The 27,416-nt window shown below is 37.7% G+C and overlaps 1 protein-coding gene across 4 annotated transcripts in view; it reads left to right on the forward strand.

The window, feature by feature from the left end:
- M1AP (meiosis 1 associated protein) overlaps positions 1 to 27,416 on the forward strand; it is a 90,583-nt gene that overhangs the window by 17,400 nt on the left and 45,767 nt on the right. For 3 of the 4 annotated variants that reach the window (XM_007184041.3, XM_057558613.1, XM_057558615.1), the window contains exons 3-4: positions 7,874 to 8,059; positions 8,987 to 9,155. In XM_007184041.3, coding sequence (XP_007184103.2) covers positions 7,874 to 8,059; positions 8,987 to 9,155 — 355 coding nt within the window. The remainder of the gene's footprint in view (positions 1 to 7,873; positions 8,060 to 8,986; positions 9,156 to 27,416) is intronic. The other variant, XM_057558614.1, reaches the window with a different exon arrangement.

A 27,416-nucleotide genomic window follows, 5' to 3' on the forward strand; every position in this document is an offset into this window, starting at 1 on the left:
AGTGAGAAATTATATACAGTTTTCATTAAAGGAAATACACATGATGCTGAAACATTGAATATGTTCAGTCTCACTTATAAAAGAAATGCAAGTTAAAACTACATTGAGATGCTATTATTTTTCACCTATTTGGCTGGCAAAGATTTTTTTTTAAGTTTAATGACATACTGTTTATGAGGATATAAAGAAGCAGACACCCTTATATGCCATTTATGGGCATATATTTTAACACAATTTCTATAGTGGGCAATTTGGTATCACAATTTACATACCCTTTAACCTAGCAAGTCTGTTTTTAATAGGTTTTGTTTTGTTTTGTTTTGGCTGCACTGGGTCTTCGTTGCTGCACGTGTGCTTCTCAAGTTGTGGCGCATGGGCTCTAGAGTGCATGGGCTTAGTTGCAGTATGTGGGATCTTAGTTTCCCAACCAGGGATCAAACCTAGGCCCCCTGCATTGGGAGCACAGAGTCTTAACCACTGGACCACCAAGGAAGTCTCACAAGTCTGTTTTTAGAAACTTATCCTACAGATATGTTTTCATATGTGCAAAAATGATTTGAGTATAAGATTATTCATTTCAGCATTGTCTGCAATAGCAAAAGATTGGAAACAACCTAATGTTAATTAATAGGGAATTGGTTAAATAAAGTTATGGTCCATCCATTAATGGAATACTATGTAGCCATAAAAATTGACACTTTTTATATATTGAATGTAGTGATTACCCAAATTTACTCTGCAACAAAATCAAGATACGAAAGAGTATCATAATCTCTTCTATTTTGGTAAGAAGAAAGATCAAGTTTATCATTTATATTTTCTTCCATGTAAAGAAATATCTCTAGAAAGATACCCAATAAGCTAGTAATATTGATTGCCTCCAGTAAAGTACTGGTTAGCTGAAGAACAAGAGTAGGAAGGTGACCTTTTTCTACATATTCTTTTGTAACCTTTGAATCTTGAATGCTTGTTGAATGAGAGAAGAAAAATCGCAACAAAATTTTGGAAACTATAATACAGGTGAAAAGTGATAATTGACTTAGCAGTCCCAAGAGAGCGAAATCTTAAGCCAGTAGTGGGAAACCCAAGGAATAAAGCATTTTAAACCACCAAGTTCTCAAAAGCCTTAGGAATTGGTAAAATCAAGTACTTCTGGAGGTAAGAATGAAGGTAGAGCTAAAAGTAGAAATATGTTGAGCATCTGTTTAAAAAGCAGTTTGACCTTTAGATGCTCTCTTCTACTCCAAAAGCAACAAACTTATTCGTCACCTTAGATGGGGCATCGCAACATGCCCCATACCAATGTACCCCTAGGAATTTCACTGAGGTAGAAGGCCCCTGAATTTTAGTCGAATTTATTTCCTACCCTCTGGCGTACAAATGTCTTACCAATAAGTTAGAGTAGGCGCTACTTCTTGCTCACTAGGTCCACTCAGCATAATGTCATTAATGTAATGGGCCAGTGTGATAGCTTGTGGAAGGGAATGGCAGTCAAAAATCCCTGTGAACTAAATTATGACATAGGGCTGGAGAATTGATATACCCCTGAGGTAGGACAGTGAAGGTGTATTGCTGGCCTTGGCAGCTGAAAGCAAACTACTTCTGTGGGACCTTATAGACAGGAGTGGAGAAAAGGCATTTGCCAGATCAATAGCTGCATACCAGGTACCAGGAGATGTGTTAATTTGCTCAAGCAATGAAACCACATCTAGTACAGCAACTGCCGTTGGAGTCACCACCTGGTTAAGTTTATGATAATCCACTATCATTCTCCAAGACCCGTCTGTCTTCTGTACAGGCCAAATTGGCAAGTTGAATGGGGATATGGTAGAAATCACCACCCCGGCATCTTTCAAGTCCTTGATGGTGGCACTAATTTCTGCAATTCCTCCAGAAATTCAGTATTACTTTTATTATTTTCCTAAGTAGAGGCAGTTCTAGAGGCTTCCACTTGGCCTTTCCCACCATAATTGCCCTCACTCCACAGGTCAGGGAACTAATGTGGGGATTCTGCCAGATGTTAGGTATGTCTATTCCAATTATGCTTTCTAAAACTGAGGAAATAGCCACAGGATGCATTTGGGGACCCACTGGACCTGATATAAAATTTCGTTGATCACCTGACCTCCACAAGCCCCTACTCTGACTAGTGGGCAACAATGATGTTTGGGATCTCCTAGAATTAGTGTCAGTTCATAGCCAGTGTCCAGTAGACCCTAAAACGTCTGATTATCGCCTTTACTTCAGTGTACAGTTACCCTGGTAATGTTCAAATCTTTCTGGTCCTTTTTTCTTTTCTTTTTTTTTTAATTTATTTATTATTTAGTTTTGGCTGTGTTGGGTCTTCGTTTCTGTGGGAGGGCTTTCTCTAGTTGCAGCAAGTGGGGGCCACTCTTCATCGTGATGCGCGGGCCTCTCACTATCGCGGCCTCTCTTGTTGCGGAGCACAGGCTCCAGACGCGCAGGCTCAGTAGTTGTGGCTCACGGGCCTAGTTGCTCCGCGGCATGTTGGATCTTCCCAGACCAGGGCTCGAACCCGTGTCCCCTGCATTGGCAGGCAGATTCTCAACCACTGCGCCACCAGGGAAGCCCTTTCTGGTCCTTTTTTGATAGTTTTTTAATTCTTTGTTCATGGTGTTGAATCCCTCTTTTATTTCTTTAAACATCTTAAAGGTACTTAAATATATGTGATAATTCTAATATCTGAAGTGGTTGGTATTCTAATTCTCCTGTTTGTTGTTTCTGCAGACTCTCTCTCATAATGGTTTTTTCCTCACTGATTTTGTAATTTTGGATTATTAGCTTACCTTAAGCTGATCTTAATGTGTGAGAATTCTGTGAGGACTGAGTTTAGGGTGTATACCTGAGGTGCTATCAACCCAGGACCACTTTAAGTTATGTTTTAAACTTAGGGTTTCCTAGACCCTGCAGATAAAGACAAATCCCAAACCCACATGAGGGGAGATACGTGGTTTCTAGGTCCCAGCAGTGATTTCTTTCTCATTTCTACTCAGAGTGCACATAAGCCAACAAGTTTCATTGTCACCTCCCTTGACCAGCGAGTAGATTCTTTCTAGCCCACCTTTTCACTGAGAAAATAACCTTTTGAATGGTCTTAACTTTGAGCCAGGATGGCAGTTCCAACTCTTCTCCTTATGAGGGCCTAAGGCCTTGTCTCCTTCTCCTTTACAACACAAAGCCCTAGGTTCCCAAGATTAACAAGTAAAGCCAAGACTTTTATACCTATCTCACACTGTAGTTTCCTGTTGTCCCCACTTTGGTACCTGGGGATTTCCCTTAATTTCTTATGAATTCAACTATACATATAAAAGATATTTGTGTTTTATCTAGTATGTATATTGTTAGGTGGTGGAAGAGTGTGTTTCAGATATCTATTTATTTGTAGGTGCTTTTTACATATTAAGAATATTAATGTTGGGGCTTCCCTGGTGGCGCAGTGGTTGAGAATCTGCCTGCCAATGCAGGGGACACGGGTTCGAGCCCTGGTCTGGGAAGATCCCACATGCCGTGGAGCAACTAGGCCCGTGAGCCACAATTACTGAGCCTGCGCGTCTGGAGCCTGTGCTCCGCAACAAGAGAGGTCGCGATAGTGAGAAGCCCGCACACCACGATGAAGAGTGGCCCCCACTTGCCGCAACTAGAGAAAGCCCTCGCACAGAAACGAAGACCCAACACAGCCATAAATAAATAAATAAATAAATAAATAAATAAAAGAATATTAATGTCATGCTAATCATATACATTGCAAGTATTTACCCAGTTTGTTTTTTGCCTTTAACTTTATTCATATTCTCCTTTACTTAACAGAAAATTTTAATTTTTATGTGGTCAGATCTCTTCATTTTTCCCTTTATGGTGTCCTACCTTTGTTGTCATGTTTCCAAAGGCTTTCCCTACCAGAAGATAGTATCCTTTTTTTCCTACTATTTTCCTAGTTTATTTTTTCAATAAATTTCTCATTATTGAATAATTTTAGATTCATCAAAAAGTTGCAAAGGCAGTACAGAGAATGCCTATATTTTCTAACTTATATTTTTCCTCCCCCTGAAATTTATTATATGTGCATCCATATACCATTTATTCAAAAATAATTTGTTTAATAAAACTGTGTTCCAGGTACTGTTCTAGGCCCTGCAGACCTGGCAATGAAGAGATAGATCAGATTCCTCCTTTAGTATATTATTATATTGAGCTTATATTCTAGTGAGATAGACAGACAATAACTTGTCAACATACTTTGGAAAATGTCATTCTAGTGTGACTCTAATCCCTTTCTATTCTGAGGCTATTTATCTCACTTGTTTGTAAAGTTAGTAGAAATTGGGAATTATGTCTTTTTTTAGGTACCTAGTACATCATAAGCACATAATAATAAATGTTTTTTAAAATGGATGACTGAACGGACCTATGTCATTTACATAGATACTATTTTTTTTCCACTTATTTTTGTCAGTTGTAGAATAGGGCCATTAAGTCAATACAAACCCCTTCTGTTTAATCAGCAATGTCTTAAGTGCTTTTAGAGTTTGATAGTGATAAAAAATAATAACCACAGCTAACACTGAGTACATACTGTGTGACATGAACTAAGTCATTTAATAGTCTGTAAGATAAGTATTTCCATTGTCCCCAATTTCTAATTGAAGACATTTTAGCTTAAGGACTCATAGTCAGTAAGAGGAAGAGATAGGTTTGGAACTCAAGTCTATTTGGATCTAAAACCTGAACCAAGACTAGTACTTCTTTAACTAAAATGCCCACTACTCTTTTTTTTTTTTTTTTTTTTTTTTTTTTTTTTTTTTTAAAGGTTTGCTTTTTTTTTTTTTTTTTTATAATTTTTTTTTTCCCTACTTTATTTATTTATTTATTTATTTTTGGCTGTGTTGGGTCTTCGGTTCGTGCGAGGGCTTTCTCCAGTTGCGGCAAGCGGGGGCCACTCTTCATCGCGGTGCGCGGGCCTTTCACTATCGCGGCCCCTCCCGTTGCGGGGCACAGGCTCCAGACGCGCAGGCTCAGCAGCTGTGGCTCACGGGCCCAGCCGCTCCGCGGCATGTGGGATCTTCCCAGACCAGGGCTCGAACCCGCGTCCCCTGCATTAGCAGGCAGACTCTCAACCACTGCGCCACCAGGGAAGCCCCCCACTACTCTTCAACAAGCATCCTCTACTCTTGTCAGGCACATTTCCTCTTTCTCTCTGACACATTATATTCACTTTCAACCTCCATAGATGCTTGTATTGAACTTTCAGCCTCTCTACCAATCCCCCAACACACACACATAAACACATAAAATATTGTATTCTTTTTACAAATCTTACCCTTTCAATTCTCAGCCCAATCTCACCCTCTTTCCAACAACACTTACCTTTCTTTTTCTAAATCTCTAAAGTATCAATAGTCTATAACAGTCTCTTTCAACTGGGATACACATACCACTAGGGCTATAAGACTTCCCAGAGTACACAGGAATATATAATTTTAAAGAATTGATATATAGATCCTCAATTTCCACTAGTATTCTTTTCTAAAATTTCTCTGACTAATTATGCCTATGATGAGGGTGTCAGGCTACTTCGTCATTCCCACCATCCCTTTCACAATTACCCTTCTTCCACTTCACAAAGAAAATCCAAAATAAAAAGGAAGAGGTGAGAGGTACAAATCTTTCACCCACTATGAATTTTACTGTGATGAATTACCATGTGGTTTTAAAACTTGCAGGGACACCAAACAAGGAATAATTCAAAATATTGGCATCAATGTAAGAAAGTAAATGACTTATGATTGGGTTAAGAATCTTTTGCAACCAGGTGATTTCCAATTTTAACAAAATTGAAGGAAGACTAAATTGAGGGACTTCCCTGGCGGTCCAGTGGTTAAGACTTCGCCTTCCAGTGCAGGGGGTGCGGGTTCGATCCCTGGTCGGGGAGCTAAGATACCACATGCCTCGTGGCCTAAAAGCAAAACAAAAAAACAGAACCAATATTGTAACAAATGCAATAAAGACTTTAAAAAATGGTCCACATCAAAAAAAAAAATCTTAAAAAACAAAGACTAAACTGAGTAGCAGCTCATTAAATAATTTTTATTAGTATTTATATCCCTATATAATTTTTGGCATATAGCTCAGAATGAATTTGACAATTTGATTGACATCTATATTTATCAGGATGATGGTTCTCAGCACTAGAAACCTCCTAGAAAATAAGAATAGGATTAATACTGAATGTTGGTGCCATTCAATCAGTAATTTATTTATTCACACATACCTTAACTAATTGAAAAAAGAACGCAACATGTTCATGCCATTAAGAGATGCATTTCTAATTAAAGTTTATGCTTAATGCCACTAATTATCAAAATAGGTAATATATATGTTGTTTTGATCAATTGTATATGAACAATAATTTTAATAATAGCTCAATCTAGATTATTAGTTAGAGCCTATAGTCATAGGAAATTTTAAAATCTTAGAACATTTAAATATTTTTGACACAGAGAAGTATGATAAGATGATCAATAAAAAACTGCCAACCAAAAGATTCTATTACATTATGATAAAACTCTATGAGAAAAGTGAAATGGAAATATGAATTCAAGGAGAAAAATGAATAATATTAATTTCCATCTGTTAAAAAGAAAAAAGAGCTTGCTCATGTACTTTTTAAATTGAATAATGCAAGTATCAAATCCCTATGATATTTAGATTCTATTGGATTATGTTTTAAAGAGTAGTGGTATAGTTTTATTTTGAAATATTGATATTTAAATATGCTGGAAGTTATATCCTTAACAACTACGTACTTACTTAAAATCTAGATGTCAACTTAAAAACGTATAAAGGAGTATATCATTTTTCATATTCTTTTAGGGAGTACATGAAAAGAAATGCTCAAAGGCTACTAGTCTGTACTTGAGTAGGTTTCTTATCTTCCTATCCAGATTACAAGTTCTCTTTGTGTAAGAATTATATACTATTTATTGTGTTTTTCCCAGAGATTCATGGAGAGGAGCATGTAAGCAAAGAAACATGCTCATGAATTTTATGTGCATTTTGCAAATATTGCTCAATTCTGCTCTTTGATCAGGAAAGGTTCCTTATCCCAAATAATAATTCCTCCCCACCCCACCCCCACCTGCTATTGATGCTTGGAATTCCTTCAAATAGTGTCACAAATTTTAATTCCACATTTATTCAAAATGCATATATTCTTAAGAGACGTAACATCGATCTAGAGTCAGATTAGATTAGATTACTTCCTGAGAACAAGTTTTTGTGAAGGAAAGTGAGGAGAGCCAGGAGATTCACATGTTGATTCCTTGACCTGACTGCAGACTAAGCCAAGCATCTCTGCTTAAAGTGATCCTGAGGGGCAGATTAGGTAGGACCTTATCAGTTCTAAAATGATCAAAATCCTCATTTCTGATAAAACATCACTCTTGAATAGAGAAGCTTGCTGTGCCTAGACTGACTGAGAAATGAAAATAATGTCTAAGAGTGACATTAGGCCTGCTAGGCCTCCAATTTGCAGACCACCCCAAAGTAAAACTAAGCAGTCACAACTGAACCTTCCTTTGGGTGAGTGAATGAGTTAAAACACGTTCTTTCCTGTTTCTAGTAATTCCACATAATCAAAGTCCTTTGGCTGCAAATTTTCCTTCCTCTGGTCTAGGCAAGATTTTAGTGCAGTGCCTAGAACATAATAAGCATTCCATAGATCTTGGTCAAATAAACAGATTTTCAGGAAGGGAAAAGTACTCTTGAGGAGTAATTGATAATGAAATTAGACTGCCAGTTAATCTGAAACCTGAGTCACTAAAGATTTGCATCTTTGATTCATTTTTCTCTGCAGCAAGTGAAAGGGAACTTTGCTAGGCTGCAGGCCTGCATCTCAGAACTCCGCATATTGCAAAGAGAAGGTTGTTTCAGACCACAAGCCACTTCTCTGCAGCTGGCAATAAAGGATGGGCTCCAGCAGTTCAAACAGTACAGTGGACACATGACCACAAGTGCAGCTTTGACCTACACTTCCCTGGAGGTAAAAGATAGCTTAGGACTAAGCCACCTTCCCATTTCAGTCCATCTAGATCCTTCATTGTTTGTCATCCTTCTGTTGTTCTCTGTTTCATTCACATTGAAAGTCATGACTGGATACTCCATTGGGTACATGAGTGACTGTGAGTTAAAACACATTCAGTCTCTAGTAACATCAGGCATCAGACAAATGAGTTTAAAAATAATTATGCTTTCATCTGCATGCTTATTCATCAATTAAAAATGTCTAAGTACAAAAGAGAATTGAATGTATTTAATACTTGCCTTCCAGAGTGTCAAGTTCAACCCAGATTCAGATTGAGCAAGGAGAGAAATCTACATGGAAGTACCGCTGTGAGAAAAGAGCATATAAGCTCTCTGATCTTTAGTACACATTTAATGAGTGGAATTTAAGGATCCTATTTCCTTTGTATCCTCAAGAAATCAAAGCACTTTGAGCAAGAGGGATACTGCCAATGATTCAAGCAATCTTAAAAACTGAAACACAGTGGGGGACTTCCCTGGCGGTCCAGTGGTTGAGACTCCGTGCTCCCAATGCAGGATGTGTGGATTCAGTCCCTAATCGGGGAACCCTAGTTGAGGAACTAAGATCCCACATGCTGCACGCGGTACGACCAAAAGAAAAACAAAAACTAAAACACAGGGATGGCTTCTCATTGTTCACTTTCTGGGGTAGGTTCAGCCTGTTTGGAAGGGTCCTGTGATGATCTGACCCACCAGACCTCTCCCACCGGAATCTGTCAAATGAAATTTGATTTGCAAATTACATATAAATTTTTTTCTTTGCCCTAAAGACAATAGCCACTACCACAGATTTTTGTGGTGTTTAATCTTCCAGATCTAACCTGTTACATTCTAACCTCTGTACATCAGGTAAAGTAGACACGTTGATTCTTCTATTTATTTCCAGATTACTGTTCTGACTTCACAGCCTGGAAAAGAGGTGGTCAAACAATTGGAGGAAGGATTGAAAGATACAGACATAGTCAGAGTCAGGAGGCTTCAGGTGGTTGAGATCACAAAGGGAGTCCTAGAATGTATGGACTCAGCATCCCCTGTTGAAGAGGCCAGCGACGACGGTAAGAATTAAAAGAAAAGGTAAAAAGAATGGTAAGAATTTTAATGAGTAGTCTTTTACAGATCAGGAAGATTATTTTCCATGGTCTTTTTTTTAAAAAAGAGATTTTTTTTTGATGTGGACCATTTTTAAAGTCTTTATTGAATTTGTTACAATATTGCTTCTGTTTTATGTTTCGGTCTTTTGGCCGCGAGGCATGTGGAATCTTAGCTCCCCGACCAGGGATCAAACCCGCACCCCCTGCTTTGCAAAGGGAAGTCTTAACCACTGGACCACCAGGGAAGTCTCTTCCATGGTCTTTTTATGTTCTTAAATGAAATGAAGCCAACAGATTTCACTGTGGTTCAGACAGGTGTTTCTAGGTGTTAGAGTTTAATTTTTTAATCATATTTTTAATTTTAGAAACAATATATGTTAATGTAAAACCTGAAATATAGGTATAAAAAGTAAAAATTCCTTCCTCCTCAAGAGATTGGGGTATCCCTCTTAACGCTCCATTAGATAGATAGATAGATAGATAGATAGATAGATAGGTAGATAGATAGATAGATAATAGGAAGAAATATTTTATATTTTAATGGGATTATGACATACATAATATTCTGTAATCCTCTTTGCATGTTGTACAGCTATCTATGTTAGTATCTATAGACATGCCTTGTTTTTTACTGGATACATGATTTTTTTTTTACTTTGTGGTTGGACCATAGTTTGTTTAATCGCTTATTTATGAATAATTTGGTTTATTACATTTTGCTATTATAACCAATGCTGTATGAAGAGACATATGCACGGCTGGCTTCATTGGCCTATGACCAGTGCGGTCACACAAGGCCCTGCATTCAGAAAGCCCCTATGCTTAGGATTTAATGCTTTGGGGTTGCAGTCTTGAAATTCTTAATCAGTGTTTTGTAAGTGAAGTTTGATGGAACAATGGAACATGTGCCAGGGGATTATAGTCTCGGTTCATATGTGCCCTGCCTACCTCCTACCTCCCCAGAATGGGTTTTGAGTCACCAGCTTCCCAGCCCTGATGTCCCCAGCCCACCTACCCCAACCCAGTGACTACTGGCACTCAGATCCCTGCTAATAAATCCCACATAAGTCACCAGTAATCGTACACTTCCTAGAAGAGAAAATATTCAAACTGAGTCTTAAAGGACAAATAGGAATTAACCAAGCAGAGGAAGAGGAAAGGGGGACTCAAAAAGGAGACCCAGGGACATGAGAAAGCAAGATAAATCAACTTTCAGAGATGAGCCCATGGTTCCTTATGTCAGGAGCCTATCAGGCAGAGGCAGGAGTAAGGCTCTAAAGGAAGGCAAGGGTTAGATCAAGAAAGGCCATATATGCCCTAAACCCATTCTAAGACATTTGGATTTCATGCTAAAGCAATGGAAATGTATGAGAAGATTTTTGTCAGGAGGTCAAGTAGAGATTCTCAAGTTACAGCATTTAAAAGGTTTTTAACTGGTTTTCATTTATCCAACACTCAAGTTACAGTTCACCCTCTGTCAGTTCTTTCTGGTTATATTGGTCTTCTCCAAGGTTATACACACCTGGAGGTGTCCACTGTTCTGATACCATTGATCTCTTCCTGGTTCCACATAAATAACCTCACTCTTCCCTTCACGCCCTAATTAGGTTAGGGGGTTGGTAACTAAGGATGTGTTTCCATCAAATTCTGACACATGTGGATCCTTCCAGCATCATGGACCACTGACATTGTTCTGGTTGGGGAGGGAGGGTAACTAGCCTTGCTGTGTGGTGTATGAACTCTCAGCTGCTACACACCCTCTGCTTTTCTCAAGCCAGTCTCCTCACTGACTGTCCTTCTATCTCCATCCCTCCACTTGTAGTAATCTTTTCCTCTGAATTCCCCCTTCTTTCCTCTGAATTCCTCCCCTTATCCTCTTCCAACCAAATCCTCCCCATCCTTTAAGGCCTAATTCAGGTTCATGACTACTGAATTGATTTTCCTCTCCTTAGAACAACCACATAGCCTGTGGTCTACACAACAAAATTTAGCACTTAATTATATACCACATAAAATTGTTTACCATTGCTTTATTTGTTTTTTAAGTCTTTATTGGAGTATAATTGCTTTACAATGGTGTGTTAGTTTCTGCTGTATAACAAAGTGAATCAGCTATACGTATACATATATCCCCATATCCCCTCTCTCTTGCGTATCCCTCCCACCCTCCCTATCCCACCCCTCTAGGTGGTCACAAAGCACCGAGCTGATCTCTCCATGCAATGCAGCTGCTTCCCACTATCTATTTTACATGTGGTGATGTATATATGTCAGTGCTACTCTCTCACTTCGTCCCAGCTTACCCCTCCCCCTCCCCGTGTCCTCAAGTCCACTCTCTACGTCTGCGTCTTTATTCCTGTCCTGCCCCTAAGTTCATCAGAACCATTTTTTTTAGATTCCACGTATATGTGTTAGCATACAGTATTTGTTTTTCTCTTTCTGACTTACTTCACTCTGTATGACAGTCTCTAGGTTCATCCACCTCACTACAAGTAATTCAGTTTCGTTTCTTTTTATGGCTGAGCAATATTCCATTGTTTATATGTGCCACATCTTCTTTATCCATTCACCTGTCGATGGACACTTAGGTTGCTTCCACTTCCTGACTATTGTAAATAGTGCTGCAGTGAACGTGGTGGTACATGACTCTTTTTGAATTATGGTTTTCTCAGGGTATATGCCCAGTGGTGGGATTGCTGGGTCATATGGTAATTCTATTTTTAGTTTTTTAAGGAACCTCCAGACTGTTCTCCATAGTGGCTGTATCAATTTACATTCCCACCAACAGTGCAAGAGTGTTCCCTTTTCTCCACACCCTCTCCAGCGTTTATTGTTTGTAGATTTTTTGATGATACCATTGCTTTATTGTGTGATAATTTTGTCTTCTCACCTAAACTGTAAACTACTTGATATCTTTTCTATCTGTATTAACTCTTAAGCATTAAGTCTTGGCATTACAAATTTGTCCTACTCATTTCTGCGCCCCACTCTGTAGTAGATCCTAGATTATCAGTATATATTTGTTGAATGAATTGATGACAGTGATACCTGTGGAGTCTGTTCTTGGTCTGCCCATCATCCCCTGCATCCCCCTTCTTTAGTAACACCTCTATTTTCATGGTCACAGGGTGGGCCATGACCCAAGTGAGGCAATCATAGTTCTCCAGGCAACTAATCAGAGTCTTTCCCAGTGGGTTCTCAAACTGAATCTGTGAGAGAGAAGCTCTTTTTATTTCTCTTTGATCATGGACAGATCAGGCATGGACCATGTCCTTTTCTCCCTTCAGTGACTGTACCCAGAAAGTACTGAATCTCTAATGGCACAAAGCTCAGAGTACTCTGAGGGTACCTGATGGCTTTATTTAAAATAGTTAGAGGCTAGCGCTGTAGAGAAGAGCTTTTAAATGCAGGAAGGCAGCTTTCTACCTTGTGTCACTGCTAACGATTCTTCCAGTAACTTCCTATTTGCTTATAAATAATACATTATCCCATAAATTGCTTGTAATTCCTCTTTGTGAGTTAAGTGTACATATGGTTCATAGCTTGAAATCTTCCCAGTTTGCCTGTACTTTCCTCAAAGTTAATTCCTTTATTCCATTAATGTTTTGCTTTATCTGATGTTCTTGTCAAGAGATTAACAACAGCAACTAGTCTTATTCTCAGAAGGATGAGTGCTCTAGAATTAGGTTGCCTGAGTCTAAATCCCAGTTCTATTACTTACTAGCTGTGTGGCTTTGGAGAAGGTACTTAGCCTGTGTAAGCCTTTAATTCCTGCCCCATCCAGTAGTTGTGGGGATTAAATGAGATCATACATGTTAATTACTTAGTATATAGTAAATGCTAAATGAAATTAGCTATTCTTAGTATTTTTGAAAATTTTTGTATATGGATGGTTTAATATTTCTGTGATTTGTTTTTAATGGCCAGGCCTCAAGTGGACTGTGAGTTACCTGAGGATAAGACTGTGTCTTATACATCTTTGTATCACCAGCATATATCATTCTGCCTGGCACATAGTAGATTCTCAATAAATGTTTCTTGAATAAATAAATGAATGATTGGAAAAAATCAAATAATTTGTGAGAGGTGGTGGTCACACTCTCTGACATCAACTCAAATATTTAGGGACATATGCCAAACACCTGTAGCTTCCCTTCATAGCCTATGAATATCATGAATTGATTCAAACAGTTTTTGAATCTATTTATAATTTTTTAACTGTGGTAACCATGATCGTCAATTAAATAAAAATTGTCTACACGCTATTTTTTGAAGAAAGAAACAGATTACAAGGAAATGATATTACAGATCAGTTTTAAAAGGAACTATGAGATTATGTCCTTCGATTGGTCTAATTTCTGCCTTCTTTAGTGCAGCCCTGCATAGTGAGATCTAATTATTACAAAGATGACTTGGAGACTGCAAGATCCAGAATTGTTGAAGAAAAAGTGAACTTAGAAATTAAGAAGGTAGACTCACCTTTTAGAAAGTTCTTTAGCAAGATAATTTCATTTTAATGAAAAGGTTAACTTTATTTTTTTTAACATCTTTATTGGAGTATAATTGCTTTACAATGGTGTGTTAGTTTCTGCTTTACAACAAAGTGAATCAGTTATACATATACGTATGTTCCCATATCTCTTCCCTCTTGCATCTCCCTCCCTCCCACCCTCCCTATCCCACCCCTCTAGGTGGTCACAAAGCACAGAGCTGATCTCCCTGTGCTATGCGGTTGCTTCCCACTAGCTATCTATTTTACATTTGATAGTGTATATATGTCCATGCCACTCTCTCACTTTGTCACATCTTACCCTTCCTCCTCCCCATATCCTCAAATCCATTCTCTAGTAGGTCTGTGTCTTCATTCCCGTCTTGCCACTAGGTTCTTCATGACCTTTTTTTTTTTTCCCTTAGATTCCATATATATGTGTTAGCATACTGTATTTGTTTTTCTCTTTCTGACTTACTTCACTCTGTATGACAGACTCTAAGTCCATCCACCTCACTACAAATGACTCCATTTCATTTCTTTTTATGGCTGAGTAATATTCCATTGTATATATGTGCCACATCTTCTTTATCCATTCATCCAGTGATGGACATTTAGGTTGCTTCCATGTCCTGGCTATTGTAAATAGAGCTGCAATGAACATTTTGGTACATGACTCTTTTTGAATTATGGTTTTCTCAGGGTATATGCCCAGTAGTGGGATTGCTGGGTCGTATGGTAGTTCTATTTTTAGTTTTTTAAGGAACCTCCAGACTGTTCTCCATAGTGGCTGTATCAATTTACATTCCCACCAACAGTGCAAGAGTGTTCCCTTTTCTCCACACCCTCTCCAGCATTTATTGTTTCTAGATTTTTTGATGATGGCCATTCTGACCAGTGTGAGATGATATCTCATTGTAGTTTTGATTTGCATTTCTCTAATGATTAATGATGTTGAGCATTCTTTCATGTGTTTGTTGGCAATCTGTATATCTTCTTTGGAGAAATGTCTATTTAGGTCTTCTGCCCATTTTTGGATTGGGTTGTTTGTTTTTTTCTTATTGAGCTGCATGAGCTGCTTGTAAATCGTAGAGATTAATCCTTTGTCAGTTGCTTCATTTGCAAATATTTTCTCCCATTCTGAGGGTTGTCTTTTGGTCTTGTTTATGGTTTCCTTTGCTGTGCAAAAGATTTTAAGTTTCATTAGGTCCCATTTGTTTATATGTGTTTTTATTTCCATTTCTCTAGGAGGTGGGTCAAAAAGGATCTTGCTGTGATTTATGTCATAGAGTGTTCTGCCTATGTTTTCCTCTAAGAGTTTGATAGTGTCTGGCCCTACATTTAGGTCTTTAATCCATTTTGAGTTTATTTTTGTGTATGGTGTTAGGGAGTGTTCTAATTTCATACTTTTACATGTACCTGTCCAGTTTTCCCAGCACCACTTATTGAAGAGGCTGTCTTTTCTCCACTGTATATGCTTGCCTCCTTTATCAAAGATAAGGTGACCATATGTGCGTGGGTTTACCTCTGGGCTTTCTATCCTGTTCCATTGATCTGTATTTCTGTTTTTGTGCCAGTACCATACTGTCTTGATTACTGTAGCTTTGTAGTATAGTCTGAAGTCAGGGAGCCTGATTCCTCCAGCTCTGTTTTTCGTTCTCAAGATTGCTTTGGCTATTTGGGGTCTTTTCTGTTTCCATACAAATTGTGAAACTTTTTGTTCTAGTTCTGTGAAAAATGCCAGTGGTAGTTTGATAGGGATTGCATTGAATCTGTAGATTGCTTTGGGTAGTAGAGTCATTTTCACAATGTTGATTCTTCCAATTCAAGAACAGGGTATATCTCTCCATCTATTTGTATCATCTTTAATGTCTTTCATCAGTGTCTTATAATTTTCTGCATACAGGTCTTTAGTCTCCTTCGGTCGGTATATTCCTAGATATTTTATTCTTTTTGTTGCAATGATAAACGGGAGTGTTTTCTTAATTTCACTTTCAGATTTTTCATCATTAGTGGAGAGGAATGCAAGAGATTTCTGTGCATTAATTTTGTATCCTGCTACTTTACCAAATTCATTGATTAGCTCTAGTAGTTTTCTGGTAGCATCTTTAGGATTCTCTATGTATAGTATCATGTCTCCTGAAAACAATGACAGCTTTACTTCTTTTCCGATTTGGATTCCTTTCATTTCTTTTTCTTCTCTGATTGCTGTGGCTAACACTTCCAAAACTATGTTGAATAATAGTGGTGAGAGTGGGCAACCTTGTCTTGTTCCTGATCTTAGTGGAAATGGTTTCAGTTTTTCACCATTGAGGACGATGTTGGCTGTGGGTTTGTCATATATAGCTTTTATTATGTTGAGGAAAGTTCCCTCTATGCCTACTTTCTGCAGGGCTTTTATCATAAATGGGTGTTGAATTTTGTCGAAAGCTTTCTCTGCATCTATTGAGATGATCATATGGTTTTTCTCCTTCAATTTGTTAATATGGTGTATCACGTTGATTGATTTGCATATATTGAAGAATCCTTGCATTCCTGGAATAAACCCCACTTGATCATGGTGTATGATCCTTTTAATGTGCTGTTGGATTCTGTTTGCTAGTATTTTGTTGAGGATTTTTGCATCTATGTTCATCAGTGATATTGGCCTGTAGTTTTCTTTCTTTGTGACATCTTTGTCTGGTTTTGGTATCAGGGTGATGGTGGCCTCGTAGAATGAGTTGGGCAGTGTTCCTCCCTCTGCAATATTTTGGAAGAGTTTGAGAAGGATAGGTGTTAGCTCTTCTCTAAATGTTTGATAGAATTCACCTGTGAAGCCATCTGGTCCTGGGCTTTTGTTTGTTGGAAGATTTTTAATCATAGTTTCAAATTCAGTGCTTGTGATTGGTCTGTTCATATTTTCTATTTCTTCCTGTTTCAGTCTTGGCAGGTTGTGCATTTCTAAGAATTTGTCCACTTCTTCCAGGTTGTCCATTTTATTGGCATAGAGTTGCTTGTAGTAATCTCTCATGATCGTTTGTATTTCTGCAGTGTCAGTTGTTACTTCTCCTTTTTCATTTCTAATTCTATTGATTTGAGTCTTCTCCACGACGACCCAAAACCTATGGGATGCAGCAAAAGCAGTTCTAAGAGGGAAGTTTATAGCAATACAAGCCTACCTCAAGAAACAGGAAACATCTCGAATAAACAACCTAACCTTGCACCTAAAGCAATTAGAGAAAGAAGAACAAAAAAACCCCAAAGTTAGCAGAAGGAAAGAAATCATAAAGATCAGATCAGAAATAAATGAAAAAGAAATGAAGGAAACAATTGCAAAGATCAACAAAACTAAAAGCTGGTTCTTTGAGAAGATAAACAAAATTGATAAACCATTAGCCAGACTCATCAAGAAAAAAGGTTAACTTTAAATCACATTCATATCAGTTAAGGTTTTCTATAAATTTTCAGGCTTATGGCTTTTTATATGGTTTCTTTCAAGTGTATAAATGACACTTTCTTCCATCTGTTCTTGATTAGCCTAACTTGTTCATTTTTTCTTTATTTAAAATTTAGCTGATATTAAGAACGTCAGAAGTTCACCAGATGTATTTGACAGAGATATGTTTACAAAGTTTTATGGAGATGAAAATGAATTTGACTGATCTTAAAATTTTTTAGGTGGTCATCCAATAGGAAATACAATAGTTAAATTGAATTAAATCCACCCCTATTCTTAGATGAATGCAAAGACAGTATAAAATCTATGAAGTTATCATCAGTGTTATTATTATTATATGTGTGGTCATTATAATAAAAGCCTCAAATAAATCCCTAGTTTAAATACACATTCTTTACACACATTCATGACACTCGGAGTTATAAGCAATGTTGAATCTTTAATAAAATGTTTTTCTTTACTTTAGAAAAGCTTATTTAGTTATGTTAAGGCTTGTAAGAATGGTCTTAGATTGTATTCTCCATCCTGTAACCCCATAAGAATTGTTTTAAAATTTGCTCAAGTAAATGCTTGCTTTAAAGAACCATTTCTTACCCTTGCAAGTGTGGAAATAAGTCATTTGTACAAACTTGAAAAAAAATTTAGCTGAAATATCCTGCCTAGCTGTCTCTGTGGTAGCTTTTGTCCAGTTATTTTTTAATTTTTTATTACAAGTAAACATTCCCTATACAGAAGTATAATATAAACAGTTCAAAATGATCCAAAATTCTACCCTCCAGAGATAATTGCTATCAGCAGTGTAGGACACATTCTACTGAATTGCTTTCCTTACACATATATGGACATGAACATACATGTAATGTTATTAGCATTTTTGATATCATCCACTTTTACAAAAATGGAACTATATAATACCCACTGATCTGCATTTTTTTATTTAGCTATTTATCCAATAATTTTTTTCATATTGGCATATAGAGATCTAACCCATTCCTTTTAGTAGCTGTGAGGTATTCTAGTGTATAAATTCATCACCATTTATTTAACCATCCAACTGAATTTTTATTTGAACTCTGTGGCCTTGAACAAGTTACTTAAACTCTTTGTCCCACAGTTTTCTCATTTATAAAATAAGGCTAACAATAGTAGCTATCCTATAGGGTTTTTACAAGGATTAAATATAACTTGCATGTAAAGTACTTAAAACAGTACCTGGCACATGTGAGCAATGCATAAATGTTTTCTGTTGATACTGATAGTAGTAGTAAGAGTTTGTGAGAGGTGGTGTCCTCGCACAAACTTTTTACTGAGAAAATTTATATATGCCTTTTTACTGAGAAAATTTCAGGCTCTAATAATTTTTTATTGAAAAGAAGATGTGACTATAAAATAATTTTTAATTCAAAATCATTCACAATTCCACTACCCCATTACACTGATTTTGTTTTTGCACATTACCTCTCAGTTTTCCACAATCATTTTTAGGTTTCAGAGTTATAATTTATGTATGTAATTTTTTTGTTTTCATGTAACATAATATTATAAAACTTTTCCCATAGTTTTTTAGCCTTTCTTTTCTGTTATTTATCCATTTTGTTCCTGTTTTGCTCTTAAAAGAGGACTAGAAATGTTGCTATGTGAAACAGAGATGTGAAGAGATATACAGGGGAAGATGGAATACTTCTTTATCTTTATATACCCTCTTTATATGTAAGCCAACCTAACACCTTTACAGCAGATCTCTAATACTGGATTTTGATCATAAATTTAAGATCTGGGAGAGCCTGCCAATTCCAGCAGCCAAAATTAAGCACATAGGAGAGCCATCAATGGAGAGAATAATGCTGCTAGTTGGTTTTATTTTTAAGTAAGTTCTGAGCTGCAAGGAAAAGATACGTGAACTAAAAGCCATAGTCTCTTACATACTCTAACAGTTGTCTATAGATTATAATAACAGCAACCTTTTATTGAACACCTTCTGTCCAAATACTTTCTGTTTTAAATAGTTTCCACTATTACTTAATCTCATATATCTAGATGAAGAAACTAGGGCATAGTTTCTTGTCCAAATTAGCTTTCCCAAAGTTTCTAAGTTAAGATACAGAACAGGGATTCTAAGCAGTCTGACTCTAAAGCTCACATACTTAACCATTCTCTATACTTCCTCAGTTGAAAAGGGCAATAAAGATAATCAAAAATTCAAAAATTGGTTCTTTGAAAAAAACTGATAAAATAGAGAATTTTTTGGTGAAATCAAGGAAGAAAAGACAAAGAAAGAGGGCACAATAAACTATGTTAGACTTGTGAAAAAGGAGCATAACTGAAGATAGAAGTATGGAATCAAACATTTAGACAAAAACCAATATATTACTTAAAAGATACAAATTTTGACTCAGAAATAAAAATCTAAATGGTTCCCCTAACCAATTATCAATCCTAGATGGTTTTATAGTCAAATTCCATCAAACTTTCAAGGGACAGATCACCCCAATCTTATACAAGCTCTTCTAGAAATTAAAAAAGAAAGAAAGAAAAAGAAAATATGCCCCCCCCACCACCAAGTCATGATAGAAAACCAGACAAGAACAATGTGAGAAAAGAAAATTGCAGGCCAATCCACTCATGAAAATAGATAAAACCATCTTAAATTATCTTATCATGTATAAAAAGAGACTATAGAACTTATCAAGTTAGATTTATCCCTGTAATACAAGGTGATTTTGCATTAGAAATATATAAATATAAAGTTAACCAAGGAGGAAAAGACCTATACTCTGAAAACTATAAGACATTGATGAAGGAGATTAAAGATTGTACAAATAAATGGAAAGATATCCTGTGTTCATGGATTGCAAGAATTAATATTGTTAAAATGTCCATATTACCCAAAGCAATCTACAGATTTAATGCAATCTGTATCAAAATACCCACGACATTTTTCACAGAACTAGAACAAATAATCCTAAAATTTGTATGGGACCACAAACGACACTAAAGAGCCAAAGCAATCTTGAGAAAAAAGAAAAAAGTTGGGGGTATCATGCTCCCTTACTTCAGACTATGCTACAAAGCTACAGTAATCAAAAAAGTATGGTACTGGCACAAAAACAGACACATAGATCAATGGAACAGAATAGAGATCCCAGGAATAAACCCACATACTTATGGTCAATTAATCTATGACAAAGGAGGAAAAAATACACAATGGAGAAAAGACAGTCTCTTCAATAAAGTGGTGTTGGGAAAACAGCACAGCTATGTATAAAAGAATTAAATTAGAACATTTTCTCACACCATATACAAAGATAAACTCAAAATGGATTAAAGACCTAACTGTAAGACTAGAAACCATAAAACTCCTAGAAGAAAATATAGGCAAAACACTCTTTGACATAAATCATAGCAATATTTTTTTAGATCTGTCTCTTAAGGCAATGGAAACAAAAGCAAAAATAAATAAATGGGGCTTAATTAAACTTAAAAGCTTTTGCACAGTGAAAAAAATCATTGACAATATGAAAAGACAACCTAGTGAATGGGAGAAGATATTTGCAAGTGATATCATTTGATAAGGGATTAATATCCAAAATATATAAAGAGCTCATACAACTGAATATCAAAAAAACAAACAACCCAATTAAAATGGGCAGAAGACCTGAATAGACATTTTTTCCAAAGAAGACATATAGATGACCAACAGGCACATGAAAGGATGCTCAACATCACTAATCATCAGAGAAATGCAAATCAAAACCACGATGAGTTGGGCTTCCCTGGTGGCGCAGTGGTTGAGAGTCTGCCTGCCAATGCAGGGGACACGGGTTCGAGCCCTGGTCTGGGAAGATCCCACATGCCGCGGAGCAACTGGGCCCGTGAGCCACAATTACTGAGCCTGCGCGTCTGGAGCCTGTGCTCCGCAACAAGAGAGGCCGCGATAGTGAGAGGCCCGCGCACCGCGATGAAGAGTGGCCCCCGCTTGCCGCAACTAGAGAAAGCCCTCGCACAGAAACGAAGACCCAACACAGCCATAAATAAATAAATAAATAAATAATTTAAAAAAAAAACCACGATGAGCTATCACCTCACACCTGTCAGAATAGCTGTCGTCAAAAAGACAACAAATAATAAATGTTGGCAAGGATGTGGAGAAAAGGGAAACCTAGTACACTGTTAGTAGGAATGTAAATTGGTGTAGCCACTATGGAAAACAGTGTGGAGGTTCCTCAAAAAATTAAAAATAGAATTACCATATGATCCAGCAATTCCACTCCTGTGTGTATACCTGAAGAAAACAAAAACACTAATTTGAAAAGATATATGCACCCCAATGTTCATAGCAGCATTATTTACGAAACCACGATATGGAAGCAACTTATGTCCATCACCAGATATGTGGATAAAGGAGATGTGGTATATATGTACATAATGGAATATTACTCAGCCATAAAAAAGATTGAAATTTTGCCATTTGCACAACATGGATGGATCCAAAAGGTATTATACTTAGTGAAGTAAGTCAGACAGAGAAAGATAAATACTGTACATTATCATTATATGTGGAATCTAAAAAATAAATGAATGAATATAATAAAACAAAAACAGACTTATAGATACAGAGAACAAATTATTGGTTACCAGTGGGGAGAGGGCTTAGAGGGAGGGGCAAGATAGGGGAAAGCAATTAAGAGGTACAAACTACTATGTATAAAGGTACAAGGATGTAATGTACAGCACAGGGAAATAGCCAATATTTTATAATAACTTTAAGTGGAGTATAATCTGTAAAAATATTGAATTACTATGTTGTACAACTGAAACTAATATAACACTGTAAATCAACTATACTTCAATAAAAAAGAAAGAAATGTATAAATATAATTTACCACATCAACAGATAAAGGTAAAAATTATGTTATCTTAATAGATACAGAAAAACATATGATAAAATTAACATCCATTCATTATTTAAGAAAAAAAATCTTGGTAAACTAGGGATAGAAAATAACTTCTATAACTTGGCAAAATGTTTCTATCAAAAATCTACAATACAGTTCTAACTGGTGAAAGATTACCTTCAGGCCTTTACATGCAGCACCATATGAGCAAGTGAAACTAGACTAAGCACAAAGGACAAGAAAAAGAAAAAAAAAAAAGGAGAGTGGCCAAGATGGCAGAGTAGAAAGACCCTGAGCTCACCTCCTCTTGCAAGCACACCAGAATCACAACTATCTGTAGAATAGCCATCAATGAAAAAGACCAGAACCTACCAGAAAAGATCTTCTACGACTAAAGACATATAAAGAAGGGACCACAACAAGATTGGTAGGAGGAGCAGACTCACAATATAATCAAGTCCCATACGCCCTGGGTGGGTAACCCTCAAAACAGAGAATAATTATATTGTAGAGGTTCTCCCACAGGAGTGAGAGTTCTGAGTCCCATATCGGGCTCCCCAGCCCAGGGTCCTGCACCAGAAAGATGAGCCCCAGAGCATTTGGCTTTGCAGGCTTAATTTCAGAAATCCCAAAGGTCTGGGGGAAATAGAGACTTCATTCTTAAAGGACACACACAAAATTTCACACACATTGGGACCCAGGGCAAAAGTAGTAATTTGATAGGAGCCTGGGCCAGACCTAGCTGCTTGTCTTGGAGAGTCTCCCAGAGAGATGGAGGGCAGCTGCAGCTCACCCTGGGGACATAGGCACTGGCAGCAGCCATATTTGGGAGCTTTCTACCATATGGACACTGGTGCAGGCAGGCACCATCATGGGATCTTCCCTCTAGCTCATTAGCACCAAGACCTGGCCCCACCCAGCAACATGTAGGCACCAATGCTGGGACACCTCAGACCAAACAACTAACTGAGCAGAGACATAGCCCCACCCATCAGCAGACAGGCTGCCTAAAGACTACCTGAGCCCACAGCCACCTCCAGATATGCCTGTAGACACAACCCTGCCCACCAGAGGGCCAAGACCCAGCTCCCACCCTGCCCTCTGAGAAGCTTGCAGTAACCTCTAGACCAGCCTCACCCACCAGGGGGCAGACACTAAATGCAAGAAAATCACAATCCTGCAGCCTGCAGACCCAGCCCACCCACAACAGGCCAGACCCTACCCTAGGATCAGCTGGGCCCCAGCCCTGCCTACTAGCAGGCCAACACAAGCTTTGTGACACCCCAGACCCCATACCCAACTGTGACAGGACTCACCCTCCCCCCACCCCCCCACCCCAGCAATCTGATACCAGCTCTGGGATCCCTGGGCCCTGCAGCTAGACTCTAGGACCTGGATCTGCCTGCCAATAGGCTGGCACTAACCCCAGGACCTGGCTTCACCCACCAGTGGGCAGCCAACAGACCTAGAGTCTTCTGGACCCTGACTCTGTCCACCAGTGAGCCAGCACTAGCCCTGGGGCCACCTGGGGTTCTATAATTAGCCACCTTGTGACCAGGACCCACTAACCAGCAGCTAGTAGCATCCACACAAGGCAGGGCCTGGCAACCAACCTGGCTAGGGGCCAACAAAGCCTACCAGACTGCCCACATAGTCAGCCCACCACAACAGAAGCACCCACACAGCCCTCGTGGGGGGAACCCCTAGAGCACATAACTTGGGTGACAAGAGGAATGTGTGTTGAGGGGATGCATAGGACATCTCCTACAGAAGGCCACTTCTCCAAGGTCAAGAAAAGTAACCTAACACATACATAAAAATACAAATAGCAACTTAGACAAAATGAGGCAACAGAAGAACATGTTCCATACAGAGGGACAAGATAAAACCCCAGAAGAACTAAGTGAAGTGAAGATAGGCAATCTACCCAAGAGAGTTCAGAGTAATGATTGTAAAGCTGACCAGAGAACTTGGGAGAAGAATGGATGTACAAGTGAGAAGTTAGAAGTTTTTAACAAAGAGTTAGAAAATATAAAGAACAACCAAACAGAGATGAAGAATACAATAACTGAAATGAAGAATACACTAGAAGGAATCAACAGTAAACTTAATGCTACAGAGGAATGAACCAGTGATCTGGAAGACAGGGTAGTGGAAATCACTGCCGCTGAACAGAAAAAAGAAAAAAGAATGAAAAGAAATGAGGACAGTTTGAGAGACCTCTGGGACAACATCAAGTGCACTAATATTCGCATTATAGGGGTCCCAGAAGGAGAAGAGAGAGGAAGGGGCTGAGAACATATTTGAAAACATAATAGCTGAAAAATTCCCTAACCTGAGAAAGGAACAGTCACCCAAGTCCAGGAAGTGCAGAGAATCCCATACAGGATTAACCCAAAGAGGAACACACCAAGACACATTGTAATTAAAATGACAAAAATTAAAGATAAAGAGAGAATATTAAAAAGCAGCAAGGGTAAGCCAACAAATACCATACAAGGAAACTCCCATAAGGCTATCAGCTGATTTTTCAGCAGAAACTTTTCAGGCCAGAAGGGAGTGGCACAATATATTTAAAGTGGTGAAAGGGGATAACCTATAACCAAGAATACCCAGAAAGATTGCCTTCAAAAATCAGGAGTAATACATGGATGCCCCATCACCACTTTGATTCAACGTAGTTGTCCTAGCCTAGTAAGATAAGAAAAATACTAAAGGGTGTGAAGATTGAAAAGAAAGAAGCAAAACTGTTTTTATTTGAAACATATTTAATTGACTACATTAATAACCAAATTAGTAAGAGTTTAACAAGTTGGCTGGATATAAGATAAACATACAAATGTCAATAGCATTTCCTCGAAATTGAGTTATTTGTAGTGAGGTGGATGGACCTAGAGTCTGTCATACAGAGTGAAGTAAGTCAGAAAGAGAAAAACAAATACTGTATGCTAACACATATATACGGAATCTAAAAAACAAACCAAAAAAAATGGTTCTGAAGAACCTAAGGGCAGGACAGGAATAAAGACACAGATGGAGAGAATGGACTTGAGGACGTGAGGAGGGGGAAGGGTAAGCTGGGACGAAGTGAGAGAGTGGCATGGACATATATACACTACCAAATGTAAAATATATAACTAGTGGGAAGCAGCCACATAGCACAGGGAGATCAGCTCCGTGCTTTGTGACCACCTGGAGGGATGGGATAGGGAGTGTGGGAGGGAGACACAAGAGGGAGGGGATATATGTATACGTATAGCTGATTCACTTTGTTATACAGCAGAAACTAACACAACATTGTAAAGCAATTATACTCCAATAAAAATGTTAAAAAGTCAATAGCATTTCTATAATTAGAAACAAAATCTTAGAAACCTCAATTTTTAAAGAAATACCTTTTACAATGATAAAAAAGTAAAGTATTTAGAAATAAATTTTAACAAAAGATGCATAGAATAGTTATTGGGAATAGTTTAAAGCTTTACTGATGCACCTTAAAGAAGATATAATTAAGTGGAGCATGTTAATGGATAGAAACATTCAATATCATAAGGATTCCATTCTCCCCAAATTGATCTATCAATGCAATTCCAATCAAAATGCTATCAGAGTTTTTTAATGAACCTGACAAGCTGATCCTAATATATATATAAGATGCTAAGATATATATTAAGGCTAAAGGTTTGCCTTGCCTGATATTAAGATGATTAAAAGGCTATTCTAATTAAGATAGTGTTGTATTGACACAGGGAAAGGCAAATTGTCCAGTCTAGAACAGATGAGAGAGCCCAGAAACAGACAGCCACATTATATGAAAACTTGATATGTGGCTGAGTTGACATGGCAAAGCTGTAGGAAAGGATGGATCTAGTCATTAAATCATACTGGAACTATCAGTATTCCGTATGGGAAAAATGAAATTTGACCCCTTCTGCATGCCATTTACAATACTATGTTTTAAATGTATTAAAGATTTAAATATGAAAGTTAAAACTTTTGCAGGAAAATATAGGAGAAATTTTTATCACCAAAGGTAGGAAGGAGGAGGAATAAAGTTTGCTAACCAGAAAGTAAAAGATTGATAAGTATGGTTACTTCAAAATTAAGAAGGTCTGTCCATCAGAGACACCATGAAGAAAGTGATGACAAAGCATAACTATATTTACAACTCATATGACCAATAATAAGTTGGTATCCAGAATAAGGAATGCCTGAAACTCATTTTTTTTTTAAAGACAATCTAATTTTTAAATAAACAAAAAATCTGAACAGGTATTTCACGGAAGAGGAAATCTCAAAATAAACATAAGAAAAATTCTCACCCTCATTAGTAATCAGGGAAACACAAAACAATGATATCCCATTTTATGCCCACTAGTTTGCAAATAATTAAGAAGTCTCACCATAGTGTTGGCAACAGCAGAGCATGGAAACACTTATAGACTGAAAGAAAGAATGTAATTGGTTCACAACTTGTCATTTTGTTGTAAAGTAACAGTCACAATACCCTACAACCTAGCAGTTCCATTCCTAGGAGAATGTCTCCAGAAAAACTTTTACAAATGTGCACTTGGAGACATGTACAAGAATGTGAATATTGACATTATTTAAAAGGCCAGAAATTAGACTACTCAAATGTCCATTGAATGAGGCATGAATAAGTATTACAAGGTATATTCACAAAGTGGAAATGAGTGAACCACAGCTACCTACAACAATGTAGATAAATCTTTTCAATATTGAGAAAAAAAAGCAGATAACCAAGGATATAGACAATAAAATCTCTTTATAAAGCTCAAGCAAAACTAAAATACTAAAGTGTTTGTTTAAAATAATAAAACTAGTTTTAAAAGGAAAAGAATGATTTTTTAAAATTCAGTGTAGGGCTTCCCTGGTGGCGCAGTGGTTGAGAGTCTGCCTGCCAATGCAGGGGGCGCGGGTTCGAGCCCTGGTCTGGGAGGATCCCACGTGCCGCGGAGCGACTGGGCCCGTGAGCCACGATTACTGAGCCTGCGCGTCTGGAGCCTGTGCTCCGCAGCGGGAGGGGCCGCAATAGTGAGAGGCCCGCGCGCCACGATGGGGGGTGGCCCCCGCTTGCCGCAACTGGAGGAAGCCCTCGCACAGAAACGAAGACCAACACAGCCATAAATAAATAAATTAAAACAAATACTTAAAAAAAAAATTCAGTGTAGCAAGGTTTCCCTTAGAGAAGATCAGGGCAAAGCATATAGATATCTTAGTAGCGTTGATGATCCACATCTTAAGTTGAATAAAGACTTCATGAGTGTTCATTTTGCTGTTATGCTTCATAGCTTAAATATATGTTGCATGTATTCATTTGCATATAAAAAATTTTATAATGGCTTTCCAAAGAATGACTAAGTAATACATATGACAAAACTAAA

This window comes from Balaenoptera acutorostrata, chromosome 12 (assembly GCF_949987535.1).
Source record: "Balaenoptera acutorostrata chromosome 12, mBalAcu1.1, whole genome shotgun sequence".
Taxonomy (NCBI): Eukaryota; Metazoa; Chordata; class Mammalia; order Artiodactyla; family Balaenopteridae; genus Balaenoptera; species Balaenoptera acutorostrata.